The following is a 17,732-nucleotide window of genomic DNA, read 5'->3' as shown; positions in this document are numbered from 1 at the left end:
ACTTCCTCCCTGAGTATCATTGGCTCTTGTTCATATAGTACCTCTTGAAATTAACCATTTCCTTTTGATACAATGATTCTATGTATTCCTTCCATCTTCTCTTGATGCATTCTGTCATTCAATAATTTGCCCAGAGAATCTTTCAATAACGAAAGTCGGGGCTTGAATTTTTTCTTCAGTTCCCCCAGCTTGAGAAATGTTGACCATGTTCTTCCCTTTTGGTTTTCTAGTTCTAAATCTTTGCATATTTTATTATAGTATCTGGTTTATAGTGGGGTGTATAGATAGGTGTATAGTGGGGGACAACAACACTAGTAAGGTAGCTCAACATTGAATGGTCTATCATGCAAAATCAAAAGGGCAAAATTTATCTAAGGGCCAAGTCAAGATGGGATGGGAGGTGGATGGAATGGAAATAGGAAATTGGGAGGAAGCAGAATAACTTGTTGTATGGATGGGATTGCAGTCATTGAGATGAAACAAAGTATATGATTTGTTGAGTGTAAAATTGATGATCTTGTCAGTAAACTTTCATCCAATTCACAATGTTTTTTGTTTTTTTTTTTAATTAAATGATGTATTAGGCATATCTGTTGCACAAGACCTCTTTAAAGGTCAAGAGTAAAGATACCTGTTTGAGGACTAACGTGAACCTCACCTAGTCAGGGTATTTTCAGTAGTTTCATATGCTTGTGGAAGTTGGACAATGAATAAGGAAGACCCTAGAAGAACTGATGTGTTTGGGTTATGGCGCTGGAGAAGAATATTGAAAGTACCATAGACTGCCAGAAGAACAACTAAGTCTGTTGGAAGAAGGATAGCCGGAATGCTCCTTAAGGAAGTCAGGGTGGCAAAATTTTATCTCATCCTTTCAGACATGTCATCGGGAGGGACCTGTCCCTCGAGAACAACATCATGCTTGGTAAAGTGGAGGGTCAGCCAAAAAGAGGAAGACCCCTCCAGTGAGATGAATTGGCACAGTGGCAGCAGCAGTGGGCTCAAGCGTAACAATAATTATGCGGATGGCAGACCAGGCAGTGTTTCGTTTTGTTGGGTTTGCATAAGGTTGCTATGAGTCTGAACCAAGTGGATGGCACCTAACTACAAATATAATACTTGATTTGTTATAAGCACTGTTCTAAGCACATTAAGTCATTTCTTTCCTTTTGCACAATTCTTATGAAATATACTATCCTGAAGAGGAGGATGAAGAAGATGAGGAATCAATTCTAATCTCTCCGCTTCCCACCTGAGGAAGTACTGATCACTTTTTGGTATAAACTTTTGCAAGTATATAGCCATATAAATATTGAGTGTATTTCATAAAAATATGAATCCTTCTACATGTACAGGTATTTTTTTTAATAGAGTGAGACGTTGGTTTCTTCCACTCAGTAGTTCCTGGGGGCTCTGATGTTAACCCATACATCTGTAACCCTTCGTCTCAGTGCATCTTGACCACCACCTCTGCAGGGATCTCATTGCCCGTGATGCTGACACCAGATATCTGGCTGCTTTTCTCAGCATTACTTACACTTCCCAAGAATGATCTGGGCCTCAACGATCTGTGTCACATAAAGAACTGAGCTCCCCTGTGACCAAGGCAGTGGGAGGGTCTTTGTACGGTGAGACAGCTCTGCTGATACTCCATGGGCACAGAGTAAGCCAGCACAGTGAGTCCCCATCAGACTTCTCTATCCGGAATTTCTTCACCATAGCTATAGGAACAACAGGCACATTTATGTACAATTTTTAAACCTGATTTTTTTTTTTTTTTTTTTTTTCATTTAATGTTAAGTGCCATGGAGTCGGTTCCAACTCATAGCAACCCACTGTGTGGGTTGTGGGAGCAGAAGGTCTCATCTTTCTTCCACGGAGCAGCTGATGAACTCAAACTGCCAACCTTCTGGTTCAAAGTCCAGTACTACAGAGCCACTGTGCTCCCTCCACGTCCTTAATGCCTTCCTCCTTCCCACTTCCTTTCTGGATGACATGCTCTTCTAGGCTGCTGTAGTTCTCTTCTCTGGCACCCCAGATGAGACCCCCATCCTCTCCACTTTCCGCTTCCCCCCCAGGGCTAGAGCCAGCCTATGAGGCACAGGAGTCCTTGGGGGGCATGAGGCTGTTGCAGGACCTTCTTCACCACGGTGGCCCTACTATGCATGAAGACCCCCCCTTAATCTGCCCCTTGGGCCTTGCAGGGGCTTCATGGACACTGTGTCCACAGGTGCCCTTTCCCACCATGGTGGCTCTGCTGTGCATGTGGTTCGGGATCTCCCTGCCCCTCGTCTACTTGGGCTATTATTTCGGCTTCCGCAAGCAGCCATATGACAACCCTGTGCGTACCAACCAGATTCCCCGGCAGATCCCTGAACAGCGGTGGTACATGAACCGGTTTGTGGGGTGAGTTTTTGGGTAGGGGGCCTCTAGGGTGGGTGAACTAACAGTGCCCTGAGCTGTCCCTCCAGGAGGACATAGAAAAGGATACCCTTGCCCCCACTTCCCCTGGGATGCTGTGTCTTAGGTTCCTGCAGTTCCTCTCAGCTCTAGTTGTTAAGTGCCAACAAGTCAATAAGGCCTAAGAAGCCTAGTCTCCACTCTAAGCTAAAGAGAACCAATTTGTAGCCTAGGAGCCAGGATAGGGAAGGGGAGGGGTGGTGAGACAGATTAGGCCATCATTACCCTTCCTCCCTCTCAAAAGGTTGTAATGGTACAAGAGCATGCCCCAAAAGAGAGGTTCCGCGTACCTGTGTGAGCACTGTCTCTGTTAATACTCCCTTCTGCCACAGCATTCTCATGGCTGGGATCCTGCCCTTCGGTGCCATGTTCATCGAGCTTTTCTTCATCTTTAGTGTGAGTACTGTTGCCTGACACCTCCTCTGCCCCCACCCCCTTGATCCCAGCCCCTGCAGAAGTGTTCTGCCTTTGACTCTGCTCTAGCAGGCCACTTAGCCTCTCGGAGCCCCCAGTCTTCACTGTGAAGTGGGAGTGACAGTCTGCCTCTTGGAATGACTTTAAAGATCAGATGAGGTGTATAGGGTCTGGTGTGTGGGGAGGGCCCAGTAAATAGAAACTGCTTCCTTCAGTCACATTGCAGTGAATCACCACTGTTACTCGTGTCTTTGTGGCATCTGCTTTGATTGCTGAATCCCTACTTGTTTTTACCTTGGTTATGCATTTTAAAAATCTCAGGGAAATGGGAGGCATGCTTCCTAACGCACACAGGGTCACTGCAAGGCTGAAATAAGATCCTGATGGTGAAAAGCTAGTGCTTGGCCTGCAGGAAGTGTGGCTTCAACAGAGCCAGCTGTGGTTGAGTGCTCCCTAGTCACACAGGGCAGGCTGACCCAGCGCAGTGTCCAGCAGAGAGCTGGGGCTCACACCAAGTTTACTAGACAAGGACACACTGCTCCAGGTGGTGCAGCCCTGCCTAAGAAGAGGCTCAGAGAATGGGTCAGCTGCCATGGGACCTGTGCCTTCTCTCTGGGAGGAAAGCTTTTTGCATCCTGTGTGTGGGGTGCTGGGCCAGTTCCACACATGCCCCAGCCCTTCCCTAAGACCAGCCTGCCTTAACCTCTGCTCCATGCCCAGCCACAGGCCTTCATGGTGCCCTGCTGGTATCTCCATGCCTACCCTGATGTGATGTGCAGGGTAGGGGCAGCTGTAGGGGCAGGCCCTGAAGGCCAGCTGTGGTGTGTCCACAGGCTATCTGGGAGAATCAGTTCTATTACCTCTTTGGCTTCCTGTTCCTCGTCTTCATCATCCTGGTGGTATCCTGTTCCCAAATCAGCATCGTCATGGTTTACTTCCAGCTGTGTGCAGAGGTGAGAGGAATGGGGCCAGACGTGGGAAGTGGGGACTGGGGCCAGCATTGAACAGGTTAGTGAAGTTGTACAGAGAGGCTAGTCTGACTTCCCAGTATTGTCCCCCCATTTCCTGGATCTGAGGTCTTGAATAAGTCACTTCACTTCTCTGAGCCTCCATTTTTCAACTTTACACTGGAGTTAATGCTACCTACCTCGCAGCATAGTCATCACAACTTCATGAGAGGACAGTACGCTTGTCATATCAAGTCCACTCCAGTAATAGTTTTTCCAACAGCCTCGTGCAGACTGGGTGACCCCTCCTCCCTCTGAAGTCTTGCTCTTGGCAGGGTGGGGCAAGTGGCCTGGCCTGGAGTCCCTGCTCCTCCACTTAGTGCTCTGGAGCCTGGGCAACTTGCTTCACCTCTCTATGCCTTCTGTTCCTCTAGTGAGACAGGGATAGTAGGTACCCAGCAGGGCCAGTGCCAGGATTATGTGAGCCAATCCTGCATAATGTGGAAAGGTGCCTGGCATGTGGTGAGCATTTGCACAGGAAATGTATTAGCTGTTGTTCTATTTGTTGATTTTGTTAAATTATGGAATAATTTATAAGCATTAAAATTCACTCCTTGGTGATTTACAATCTTGTGAATATTTAGAAATACACAATCATATAACCACCATCACGGTCTACCTAGAGAACATTCCCATCACCCCAAGCATTACTGTTGTTACACAGTCTTTAGCCTCAGGAAGCTGGGAAACTTTACAGGAAAAGGGGCTGCTGGGGAAAGGATAACCCTTCCTTTGTTTCCTTCTCAGGATTACCGCTGGTGGTGGAGGAACTTCCTAGTCTCCGGGGGATCTGCGTTCTATGTCCTGGTCTACGCCATCTTTTATTTTGTTAACAAGGTACCACCCTACTCAGGATAGGATGTGCAGCAGAGGGTGCTGGGAGGAGTGGGGGAACCACATGCCTGAATGTTACTTTCCCACCAAGATAGTAGAGGACTAGAGCCATTCTAGAACTGCTCATGAACATGTATGTTTTTAGGAAGGAGAGAATCTACATTTCAGGTTCCGGTTCTGTATGCTTGGGAGGCAAAAGCCTTCAGGAGAAATGACAATGAACTTTTGGAAACCCCCTCAGATTGCATGGCAAAACCTATGCAATGCACCCAAAGCCAAACTGAAAGAAGCATGGCACCTCACAATGAATGCATATATTAGGAAAAAAGAGTTTCTTAACACAGTTTTCACCTCAAAAAGCTAGAAAAGAGGAACAGTAAAGTAGAATAAAGAAAGTTGATGAGAGGAGTTACCGAAAATGCTGAAATAGTCTTTAGAACCTAAATTTAGGGCCTCAAGCTTCCTGTCTTTGGAAGCTTCTCCATTCAAGTACTGTCAGTCCTGCAGAGTAGAGAAAGGGTGGGAAGGGCTTCACCTGCTTCTAGGAGGCAAAATGCAAAGGATCCCCACATGGTCTCAAGTAGCTCATGAATGACGAATAAGCAAGATGGGCCACTGAGGGGAGTTTTGGGTAACTGGTGGTCCCCTGTCCTCTGAGGCTAACACTGAAACCTTGCTTCTACCCAGTGCCAAAAAGCCAAAATGCAAGTAGTCCCCAGCCTGCAGCCAATGTTTGTTTCCAAAATGGCATTGTAGATTGGTTAGTTGAAACTTAGGATACCCTTTCCCAAAAATGCCAAGCCGGAAAGGGTTTTAAAGATGATTTAGTGCAGTGTCCCACTCCTGTTTGTAGGTGATCCCCTGGTACAGCGGCCAGCAAACCAGTTTGGGCCAATGAGCCTGCTTATGTACATAAAGTTTTATTAGAACACAGCCAAGCTCATTTGTTTATGTATCATCTGCAGCAGTAGCAGAGTTGAGTAGTTGCTTTAGAGACCAGAAGGTCCGCAAAACCTAAAGCCTTTATGATCTGACCCTTAATGAAAATGTTTACCGACTCTGGATCTGGAACATTCAGTGATAAGAGAGGACATTTCCTCTTGACATGTGTCCTCTGGACAGCTGCTATCATTATCAAGGTTTTCTGTGATCCACACTGAGATCTGCCTTTGTGTACCCACCCCCAGGCTCATCCAATACCAATTGAACAGCCCTCCACTACAGGTAGATAGATCATAACAATCAAGACCCATTTGAGTGGCAAGTGACCCGACTTAGTTCAGAACTGGGGTAAGCCAAGAGGAATATATAGCTGGTGTAACTGGAAAGGCTACGAAATTCTATCCAGGGCTCAGTCACACTGCAGGCAGTCCCAGGGAAGACCTCATTGGGTTGCATGGCCCTCCCTCAGCTGTTCACCTAGGCCATTCAGATAGCTTGTTCTGACTGACTAGCTTAGGTCCTAGACTAGGAACCACAGAGTAGGGGGTAGGTTCCCCAACATGCCTGGAAGAAGGGAGACAGGAAATGGTGTAGGACAAACAAAACCAGCTACTGTAGCCTCCAGCAGTGAGCCCTGAAATCATGCCCCAGCCTCCTACCCTTCCTCCTTTCTGCCCTGAAGTCCCCTTTTGGCTCCACTTGCTTTCTGGATGGTATGAAGGTCTTGGCCTGCATAAGGCCTAAGAGCCTTTCCAGCTTTGCCCCGGCCCCCTTTTTTTTAACCACCAACTGCCCCTTCCCCTCACTCTCACCCGCTTTCCAGCCATGAGAATGTTAATAAGGAGAGATAGGGATTGAACCTGCCAATATGGTCTTCACCACCAGTTTGAAGGTACTTGCTGGAGAAGAGGCTTAAACCTGTGCCTTTTGTCGCTTTCTTCTGGGTTCCTGACATTTTATGCCCATTTGTTTGCTCATGAGCCAACACACCCCACCTCCAGGCCCTAATGGTACCACAGCACCAGGCTAGTGTTACTTGTCCCCATAGACACTACAACACAGATCCGGGACCCTTTCCAGACCTTGAAGCTCAGTTCCAGTTAGAAAGGAGTCTAAAAGGTGCCCAGAATAAAACTCAGTGTGAGATTTTTACAGAAGTGACTGAAGAGCCTCTGGAAGAAAGGAATGTTGACTGAGGCAGGCTGTGGGTGGCATGCTGGTCACCTGAGGCCTCCCCAACCCTGGCTGCTCCTTAGGTTACCCAGGAGTCCTCTAATGAGGAGCCTCCAGAGGAGTCCCCTGACCCAGGGAGGGGCATTCTAGCTGGTGTCCCAGTCTTCTCTGGGAAGATTCCTACCCACCGTGAGAAATGACCTTGGCCAGTAGCATTGGGCCTTGGGTTTCTAGTCCTGTAGTCCCAGGTGTGGGAGTCCTGGTGTGGCACTGTATACGGGATAAGCATTGGACCACAAGGTCGGCGCTTCAGAGCGACCAGCAGCACCTCGGAAACCCTATACAGGTTCAGATCCCAGTGCCCTCTTCTGCCTCATTATGTTTCCATGGGTGGGGTTTCATCACTTTGTGCCCCATCAGTCAAATGAGCTGCCCTCTCAAGCTGGTCATGAGTGCACCAGGCAGTGCTGCTACATACAGAGGCTGGCCATGGCTGTGAACTTAACCAGCCCCTCACTGCACACCTGGAGCACTGAGGACGGGGGCCCCACAGTTTGGCCTGGCCAGCTGGCACTAAGCATCCCTCTCTTTCTCTCATTCTGCCCCAGCTGGACATTGTCGAGTTCATCCCCTCTCTCCTCTACTTTGGCTACACGGCTCTCATGGTCCTGTCCTTCTGGCTGCTCACGGGCACCATCGGCTTCTATGCAGCCTACATGTTTGTCCGCAAGATCTACGCCGCTGTGAAGATTGACTGACTGACTGGGATGGACCATGGCCAGCCCACTCTGTCCTTGGACAGGAAAGTGACCCCGCGTGGGGACCTGCAGGCACGCAAAATAAACTAAATCCTGCTCGTTTGGAATGTAGCTCCTGGCCCGGTGTTCCTGGATCCTGGGGCTGTGTTGGGGGTGGGAAGATCTGTAGATAAACCTTGCATTTTTCTTCATCATCTTGTTCCAGTTCTGTGTAGGATGAGCTTTTCTGTGGGTTGTTTTTACTTCAGTGCTAAGAAACTTCCATCCAGCAGGAACTCTCAGACCTGTTCATTTCAGGTTTATTTTTGGTTTCAGGTGTTTTTTATGTTTTGTTTTATTTTTCATACATTTTGTAACAAGTGGATCCAGGAAGGATAAATCCACCAAGATACTGGGTTTTGGTCACTGTGTCCATCTCAGTTCCTCAGGGCTGTTGGCCATCCCACAACTACCTGGAAGAGGAGGTGCCAGGCCTTCTGGGGCTTCAGTGAGGTTTCAAGTTTCTCGCTGCTCATCCTTGCCATTGATTCCACCACAAAGCACAGCTCTAGCTTGGACCTGATCCCTCTCTACCAGCCCGTTTCCTCCCTTTGCATCCTCCCCAGCCTGCTCCTGGGGCTGCCCAAGGCAGGGCTTCTAGCCAGGCCTCTGGGGCAGCTTTCCTCCAGGAACAAACTCAAGTCTTGGTTGCTACAAGGAAATCCCCGGATGTACTTGGGGCTGAGATCCCTTGGACAGCAGGAATCACCCCAGTTCAGAGAAGTGGAGTTTGCTGGACCCAGAGGAGGAAGAGAAGAGACTCTTAGTGAACTGGCCACAGCACTGTGCCAAGAAACCCAGGACCTGGGGCCAAGTATTTTTAGGGCCCAGAGCCCACGTCTGTGCCTGGGAAGGGGTAACCGAGGCCATCAGGGTCTTAGCCCCATCAGGATTGCTCCCTAGCCAATGTGTTCTGGAGGTTGCTGCTGTTTCCAAAGTGTGCTAGTGATGGACCCCTTTGCCCCCTAGTCCCAGGCAGAACAAGGAGGCCCTACGATGTTGGGTCCCCCCCTTTCAGCGACTTGGCAGAAACATACTACCCCTCAGTGCCCACACTCAGCTTTTTTAGCCAGACCCATCCGCTCCACCTCTGTCTGAAATCTTGCCACACCTCCTTTTTGAGACTCCCAGAAAACTGCTTGTGAGAAGGAAGATGGAAAGTAAGTTCAATCATTCCTTCCCGAGTTCCTAGGAATAGGCAAGGAACTCAGGCTCCCCATGTTAGTTAAGAGAGAGCTATTGTGTCTGCCCTAGCTCCTCTGCTAGCCCCCACTCTTCCTCATCCCCCTGCCTGCCCCTCTTCGTGTCAAAATCCTTAGCTCTTAAGTTGGAAGAGACCAAACCCACTTTGGGATTCGAGTTGAAGTAACCACCACTCACCCTGTGCAGCCCTTTGGGGATGCCCACCACAGGACAAAGCTCAGGATGCTGCTTAAGCTAGGAACACCACCCCACCCTCCCCTGCTCCCTCAGCAGCCCTCACAGTGACTCCACAGTGCCAAGTGGTGTCCACCAAGAATCAGGTTGGAGAAAAGGGAACCCAAGCAGTAGAGAATGATGTCGAAGTCTAATGTCCATTCAGATCTTGGGCTTTTTGGTTTTTTTCTTTCCTAAGAGATTGTTTTTTGGGGAGGGAAGTAAGGAAATGGACTTCTCATATAGTGTCAGGCATCAATTTCTCTGACTTTTTAAATCATCATCATTTTTTAATTCAAATGCCTGTATGCCTTTTTGGTCCCGTTGTAAATAAATACGTCATCATCCTGTTATGTCTCTTGAATCTTGTGTTAGGGTTGTGGGGTCTGAGGTGTGATAACTTCCCGAGATGGGTTGGCGTGAGTGGTTTCCCTCAAAGTTCAATCTCATCTCAGGTTAAGTCTGAGCAAGCCACTGCTTTCCCCTCTGCCTGTCCAATGCACAACCTCTCCCATCCATTCCACCCCTCCATAACTGTATTGCAAATATTTGCACTCTGATCCCACAAGCAGGAAATGACAATTGAGTGTGGGCTTTGGTGGCAGTAAAGACCTGGTTTTGTATATTTTACTGCCAAGTCATTCCACTTCCACCTTAGAGTACTCAATTGCATGCAACAGAAACAGACCAAACTTGCTTAAACCCCAACAGAATTCATTGGCTCATGAGCGAGGACAGGTGATTTGCTTTCGCCCTGATTGGATCCAGGTGCTCAAAGGATGGCTTCATGTCTCCCTTCACCCTCTAGGGCAGCTCAGGAAGGCAAGGGGCAGAGTAGGCTGATATCTGCCAGTTTAATCAACTCGGAGGAAAAAAGATGTCTCTCTCCCCTACGTTGATATATTCAATACATATTTATTCATCCCAGTAAAGACTTCTGCTGGGCCCAGCCTGGATTCTCCCATATTCAGGGGGCATGATGGTATGAGCATATGGAAGATCTGCTGCATACTGAATATCAGCCCCACCGGAATCATTTGGAATGGTGATGAGGAAAGAAGAGTTTGTCAAGGTAAGGTGTGCAAAGCAAACAAAACTAACAGCACTGTAGAATAAGCCCTAGACTGCTAACCACAAGTTCAGTGGTTCAAACACACCCGCGGCTCCTTGAAAACCATACAGTCACTATGAGTCAGAACCTACTCAACCCCACTTACCATTATGGCCCGCCCCCTCCAAGCCTCCAGTTTCCTTGTCTGCAGTGGGAAGTAGTGCTAAGAGCCACTGTTCCTGGCACTGTGTCATGTTTTCTATGTATTGGCCTATTTTAAATTATCTTGGTTCTGAGCCCCCGCCCCCCACCTCTGGTGTGGCACTGTAGGATAAACACTGAGGTCAATTGTTCAAACACCAGTTGCTCCTTGGAAACCCTCTACAGGGTTGCTATGAGTTGGAACCAACTGGACAGCACATAAAGCTGAAAAAAAAGGGGGGGGGGAGGGGCAGCTCTAGTACTCTAGTGTGGCACTGTGAGTTTAATGCCGTGGACTGCAAGGTTGTGGGTTCAAGCTGCTCCTAGGAAGTTCTATACAGGGTTGTTATGAGTCAACAGCACTTAAGAACAACCTGCTTCAAAAGGCAGGTTCTGGAGTCTGGTTGCTCACTCTATTATGGAAATCCAGCAAGTTAACAACTGAGTAACTGGTACCTGAGGTGGTGACTTGTTAAGTGAGATGGTTCCAACTCAGTGTCCGGGTATAGGGTTTCTGAGGAGTGGCTGGTGAGCGAACTGCCGACCTTGTAGTCCAGTGCTTATCCTACAGTGCCACACCAGGACTGCTTATGGAAGTATAACTAACAAAACAAAACTCGCATTTCTGGGTGAACCATAGTTATAAACCAACCCGGATAAGGCCTATTAAAAATCAGAGGGTCGTACAATGGTTCATAACAACAGGTGCTGCTTTGCAAGGCACATTAAAACATTATTACTGTATTCTACTGTTAAAGATGCTGTATGTAGTATATCTGGAAGTGTTTAATGGTTTTATGCATGGAAAGGTATTGTATATACTAAAATACTTAACTTTAGATACAAACCATGCCTGTTAGGCTAACTCACATTAGATGTGAACCATGCCTAATGGATCCAATTTAAAGACAGATTTAGGGTGGGAACTCGAACCCGGTGACTGCCTTGCAAAGTTTACTAAGTGTTAACACACATCTCTATAGCTGTGAACATGCCCACCAGCCTGAAAGTTTCTAAATGCCCCTTTGTTGTTGTGTTCTCCGGCTCTCCCATCCCCAGGAACCCACTCTTATAGATCAGTGTGTGTTTCCTATATTGGACAGTATAGCGCATTCCTTTTGCCTTTGACTTCTTTCATTCAACAATTTAAGATTCATCCATTTTATCTATATCAGTAGTTCATTCTTTTTTTCTGAGCAATATCCCATTGTACAGCTTTACCAATATTTGTTTATCCAGTCATCTGTTGGTTTTCCAGTTCAACTATTACAGATAAAACTATGAACACTCATAGACAATTCTTCGCGTAGACATATATTTCCTCTTCTCTTGGGTAAATACTTAGCTGTAAAATAGCTGGGTCATATGACAGATGTATATTTGACTTATACCGCCAAGCTGTTTCCTAAGGTGATTGGACCATGTTACATTTCCATCAGCAGTATGAGTCCTACTTCCTCCACATCCTGGTATGGTCAGCCTTTTTCATTGTTGCCACTGAAACAGGTACAAAGAGGTATCTCATTGTGATTTTAATTTGCATTTCCCTAGTGCAAAATATTAAGCATCTTTTCATGTGTATTTACTGTTCCTATATCTCTGGAATCCTGGTGTGGCGCTGTAGGAGAATGCACTGGACTGCATGGCTGGTTCAAACCCACCAACCTCAGAAACCCTATGTAGGATCTCTATGAGTCGGAACCGACTTGACGGCACTTAACAACAAACAACCTATCTTCTTTGGTGAAGTCTCTGTTCAGACCTTTTGCCCATTTTTTATTGGATTTTTTGTTTTCTTGTTTGGGGAGTTCCAGATATTCTGGGTAGATCAAATCCAAATCGTTTGTTTTACAAATATACTCTCCCAGTCAGTGGCTTGTGTTTTTTCTTTCTCTTAACAATAGCCTTTGAAGAGCAGAAGTTTTCGATTTTGATTAAGTCCAGTCTATTAATTTATTCCTGTATGGATTTTGTCTTTGGTATTGTATCTAAGACATCTTTATCTAACCCAAGGACACAGTGATTTTTCCCTATGTTTTCTTTTAGCACTTTTCTTGTGTTAGGTCTTACATTTAGGTCTGATCCATTCTGAAGTCATTTTAGAATATTGTGTGAGGTTTGAATCCATGTTCATTTTCTTGCATATGGAAATCCAGCTGTTAAAGGACCATTTCTTCAGAGGGCTGTTCTTTATCCTTTGATAAAATGATCCATAAATATGTGAATTTTTTAAAGGAATTTTCTTTCTGTTCCATTTATTTTTATGCCAGTACCACACTGTTGGCTCTCTGGTGGTGGTGGTTATGTGCCGTAGAATTGGTTCTGACTCACAGTGGCCTTGTATGGGATTTCCAAGGATGTCAATCTTTAGGGAGCAGAGAGCCTCATCTTTCTCCCATGGAACAGCTGGTAGATTTGAACTTTTGACCTCGTGGTTAGCAGCCCAATTCGTAACCCACTACGCTACCAGAGCTCCTCGTTAACTCCCTAGGTGGAGCAGACCACTAACTGCTCAGCCATTAGCTGGAAAGTTTGCAGTTTGAAGACAAGCCTGGCAATCCACCTCTGAACAATCACAGCCTTGAAGACCAATTGGAGCAGCCCCATGAATACAAAGAGAGTCTGGTTTTCTGTGTCAGGCACCATCTTAGGTTCAGGAAGGCAGGCGAACATTAACAACCATCTCTCCTCCCAAGGAGCTGTCCGGGCAGTGGGAGCACACCGCTCACCAGCCAGGGGCTGAGAAGAGCGAGCACCTGAGCTGAGCCTTGGAGGATGGGCAAACACTCAGGGAGAGCAACCTGGGCAAAGGTCGGAGGTGTGAGCAGGAGGGCTGAAGGGACATGTGGAGGGGAGGCACCTTGAAGGTGCTTTTTCTTCCTGGTGTGGCGCTGTAGGATAAGCACTGGACCGCAAGGTCGGTTTGAATGGCAGGGTCGGCGGTTCAAAGTCACCAGCCACTCCTTGGAAGTCCTGTATAGGGTCACTATGAGTCGGAAATGACTTGACGACATTTAACAAGGAATTTGAGACCTAGTGAGGTGCTGTAAGGTAGGTACTGCACTGCTGACCAGAAGGTTGGTGGTTCAAGCCCACTGGCCATTCCTTGGGAACCCTGTACAGGCTGGCTGAGTCAGAACCAACTCAACAGCACTTAACAACAATAAAGATTTTGAAAGGATCCCTGGTGGTGCAGTGGTTAAGCACTCAACTAACTAAAAAGATCGGTTGTTTGAACCCACTCGTTACTCCTCTGGAGAAAGATGTAACAATCTGTGTTCATAAAGATTTACAGCCTTGGAAACACTATGGGACAGTTTTACTCTGTACTATACGGTCACAGAAAGCCCTGGTGGCATAGAGGTTATGTGTTGGGCTGCTAACCGCAAGATCAGCAGTTTGAATCCACCAGCTGCTCCACAGGAGAAAGATGAGGCTTTCTGCTTCTGCAAAGACTCACTGCCTCAGAAACCCTATACAGGGTGGCTCCAAGTCAGGACCGACTCGGCCGCAGACCACCACCACCATAGGGTCACAGAACAGGATTTGACTCGATGGCACTGGGGTTGATGGAATTTTAAGTTTCTTCATACCTAGGCCCTGGCAATCCTGAGTCAACTCTGACCGTGGGGCCCATGGGGTGGGAGCCTCAAAGTTCACCAACCCAAGTCAATGTTTAGTTTGCCTGCTGTGCAAGGACAATTAGACTTGGACTTTCTTGAATTTTTGTGTTGAAATTGTATCCTCAGAAGAAAATATCAAAGTCCCCAGAGCTGTAATCAGGGTAACTGCTGATCGCTACAAATTGCCATTGCTTTTGGACAGATTTTTCTCAGATTGCAAAGTTTGCTCAAGGTCCTTCCCAGGCCATCAAGATAGCGCAGATGCCCAAGATGTGGTAAGCAAAACCCTCAGGTCAGAGACTTAGGTTTACACTTCCCACGGGTGCAGGAAGCACCCTTCTCTCCCAACCTCCTTCCTTGCTGTTGGAGCAGATCTAAACCAGGTGTCCATCTCTGTGCAGTGTGGTTAAGTGCAGTCAAGTCAGTTCTGACGCATGGAGACGCTATATAGGGTTTCCAAGAAGTGGCTGGTGAGTTTGTACCACCAACCTTGTGGTCCAAACCAACCTTGCAGTCCAGTGCTTTATCCTACAGCACCACTCAGAGAAATGCACACAGAGACATTTACTGCCTCAACTCCAAAGGCAGAAGACAGGCAGCCAACAGAGGTAGTGAGTTGCCTATCCCTAGAGAGATTCACACCCTGCAAGGGCATCCATGTGACTTCTGTGTCTCTGTACATGCTGTCACCCTCCCCCACCCATAGACCTTCCTGCTCCTTAAGGATGTGGCTCATTCATTCATCCTACAAAGAGTTACTGAGCCCTGGGTTCTCAGGCACTGTTCTAGGTGATGGGGAGAGGGAGGCAGTAACAGAGTCCCAAGAACAAGGAGAACAAGGCAGGTGAATAAATAAACATGCAAGATAATGTCAGGTGGTCTCAAGTTCTACAAAACTCAAATCAGAAAAAGAGGGGGGAGAGGGAGTGACAGGGTGTTTTTCAGGAAGAGTGGTCATGGGAGTCTCCCCTGAAGAGATCAAACTGTTACATCTGAACAGACTTGAATAAAGAGAGGAAACAGAATCCCTGGAGAAGGTGGCTCCAGGCAGAGGGACAGCAGGTAAGAAGGTCCTAAGCCAGGTTTGAGAACTAGCAGGAGGTTGGTGTTGCTGGCACGAGATATGGAGGGCATAGGAAGTAAAGGTGAAGGGGCCAGAAGTCAGATTCTGAAGGTCTTGCAGGTAAGGAACACTGAGATTGGTGCGGAAGGAGGATTTGGAGCAGAGCAAAGGCCTAGTTTAGAAGCCACTCTGGCTGCTGGCTAGCCATCTATGCACCTGGCATGTAGATGTTGTTGTTAAGCACTGCCAAGTTGGTCCTGACTCACAGCGACCCTCTGCAAAGCAGAACAAAACATAAACGTTGTATTATTATTATATAACAATCACAACTGTTACGTTTGAGCCCTTTGTTCCTGCCACTGGGTCAATTCATCTCACTGGGGTCTGTTTTTTGCTGACCCCTCACTTTACCAAGCATGGTGTCCTTCTCCAGAGACTGGTTCCTCCTGTTAACATGTTCAAAGTACAAGAGAAAAAGTCTCGCCATCCTGGCTTCTAAGAAGCATTCTGATTGTACTTCTTCCAAAACAGATTTGTCTTTTCTTTTGGCAGCCCATAATGCTCAATAAATGTTAGCGGAGAGTCTCAATGGTGTTTCAATTTTGCCGTTGGACTCCCAGGCTCACTGAGGGCTGACCAGAACATTCGTCATGTGACCCCAGTGCCCAATACAGATGGGGTGCTAAGATGCATAGACAGTGAAGTGAATTGGGACCTGCAGAAATGGGTTCCCCTGCCTTACAAGGACAGCTGGGACAGGCATAGTATGATGAAAGGTGCAACACAGCAGAGAGAGAAGGTGGGTGCCTGTTAGAATAAGCACCATTGTCCAGGGCCTGAGGAGGTACAGGTTGCACCCAGATTTGGGCTGCTGGAGCCAACATGCCTGCCAAGCACCAGGCAAGCCATATGGGGAAGGCAAACGAGGATACCTACTTCCAGGATCCCCAGGAACTTAGAGGCACACTCAATTCTGTGGGGACCAACAGGGACAGGTGATTAGCACATAGGAGAAACCCCAAGGGTGAAGCATTGTTGTTGTTGTTAAGTGCCATCGAGGGTGAAGCATGGGGTGCCAAATTCTGGTTCTAGATTGTATTTGAGAAGTAGGAGAGGTGGTTGTGAGCTGGGCCATCATGGAAGTCTTCCTGGAGTTGCTGCAGCCTGGATGGATGGGTGAGGTTCAAACCAAAGACACTAGAGAGCTGGAGTTGTAAACATGTTCCTCCTCTTGCCTCCTGCTGCCCTGTGAGCTCCTTGGAACCACAGCTGATACCCTCTCCTCTGCCCATAGTAAGTGCCTTCCCTGGGCACTCAGAGTTCCTATTTTTAGAACCAGGACTCAACCTACCCACCAGTCTTGCCTTCCCCAAACAGCCACACCCAGGGCACACCCTATGCTGTACCGAGAATTCATTTCTCCAACCCCACTTTCTCAACAACAGCCCACTCCTCAGAGACCAACTCAAGTGTCCTTTCTTCAGTGAAGTCTCCACCCTGTGATGCCACACTGCATTCTGTTGGGGTGAGCTGTATGCCAAGCTGGACTTGTTGGGTCCTGTTTCCTAAGGCTGACCAATATGTACCAGTTTAGGTCTCTTGTCTTGGTCGGGTCTCCTTTCACTCCCAGTTGTGTTCCAGCTAGATGACAAATAACATGGTCACCCCTCACCTCCCCGCAGCCCTTCCCCACCCAACTGAAAGCCTTTAAGCAGCAATAACACCTTAGTCTTTGTTCTGTCAGGACCTAGTGACTAGTGGGTTAAAGCACTGGGCTGCTAACCATGGGTTGGCAGTTCAAACCCACCAACCACTCTACGGGAGAAAGATAAAACTGTCTGCTCCCATAAAGATGTCATTTCAGAAACCCTAAGGAGCAATTCTACCTGGCCTCTAAGGTCACTAGGAGTGGGAATCAACTTGATGGAGTTGGGGGAGGGAGCCCCCTAAGTGGTACAATGAATGCACTCAGCTGCTAAGTGAAAGGGTGAAGATTCAAGTCCACCCAGAGGCACTTTGGAAGAGAGATCTGATGATCCAGTTTGGAAAACTCAACCACTAAAAACTTTATGGAGCACAGTTCTACTCTGACACACATGGGGTTGCCATGAATTGGAACTGACTCACTGGCAACTGATTTCTGTTTTGCTTGTTTTAGCATAATACTGACATGACTAGATAATTATTATTGCGGACACTTAGCTACATGGAGCAAAGCAGCAGGCCAGATGGGTCTCTGTTCTCCTGACACATTACAGGGGGCAAGATAAGAAAACAAGATCATTTGAGAGAGTGGTATCCATTAAATCCACTGTCATCAAGTCCATTTTGACCTGTAGCAACCCTGTAAGACAGAGTAGAATTGTTCCTTAGGGTTCCTGAGACTAAATTTTCATGGGAGCAGACAGCCTCATGTTTCTCCCATGAAGCAGCTGGTGGGCAGAAGTGATGTTTGAACTGAGGCCTGAAGGAATGAGGGAACCAGAGATGAGGATATCTGGTGAAAGACAATTCCAGAAAGAGGGGAAATGAAAACAAGTGCAATACTTCCGAGGCTAGAATGTGCTTGGTGTGTTTAAGAGGCAGTAGAGAGGCCCATGGTGGGTGGGTGGGGGAGCAGAAGGGACCAGAGGGAGGCTGATAGAAATAAGCAAGACAGAAAAGGTGGCCAGAATAAGAAATTAGGATCTTTTGTCAGTGGACGGTTTGGGACAGGGCAGGTACCAGACCTAAGTTATTTTCCCCCAGACTTCA

At 47.4% G+C, this 17,732-nt stretch overlaps 1 protein-coding gene across 2 annotated transcripts in view; it reads left to right on the top strand.

Moving 5' to 3' along the window:
• The window catches only part of TM9SF4 (transmembrane 9 superfamily protein member 4), a 58,780-nt gene extending 50,826 nt beyond the window's left edge, over nt 1-7,954 (top strand). The window contains exons 14-18 of one of the 2 annotated variants that reach the window (XM_006860702.1): nt 2,228-2,403; nt 2,790-2,853; nt 3,705-3,824; nt 4,626-4,715; nt 7,436-7,954. In XM_006860702.1, the coding sequence (XP_006860764.1) occupies nt 2,228-2,403; nt 2,790-2,853; nt 3,705-3,824; nt 4,626-4,715; nt 7,436-7,585 (600 nt within the window). In that variant the 3' untranslated portion in view covers nt 7,586-7,954. The remainder of the gene's footprint in view (nt 1-2,227; nt 2,404-2,789; nt 2,854-3,704; nt 3,825-4,625; nt 4,716-7,435) is intronic. The other variant, XM_006860701.1, reaches the window with a different exon arrangement.
• The last annotated feature ends 9,778 nt before the right edge of the window (nt 7,955-17,732 follow it).

The sequence above is a fragment of the Chrysochloris asiatica genome, unplaced genomic scaffold, assembly GCF_000296735.1.
Source record: "Chrysochloris asiatica unplaced genomic scaffold, ChrAsi1.0 scaffold00039, whole genome shotgun sequence".
NCBI lineage: Eukaryota > Metazoa > Chordata > Mammalia > Afrosoricida > Chrysochloridae > Chrysochloris > Chrysochloris asiatica.
The sequence above is the reverse complement of the archived record's forward strand: the minus strand, read 5'-3'. Positions and strand labels throughout refer to the sequence as shown.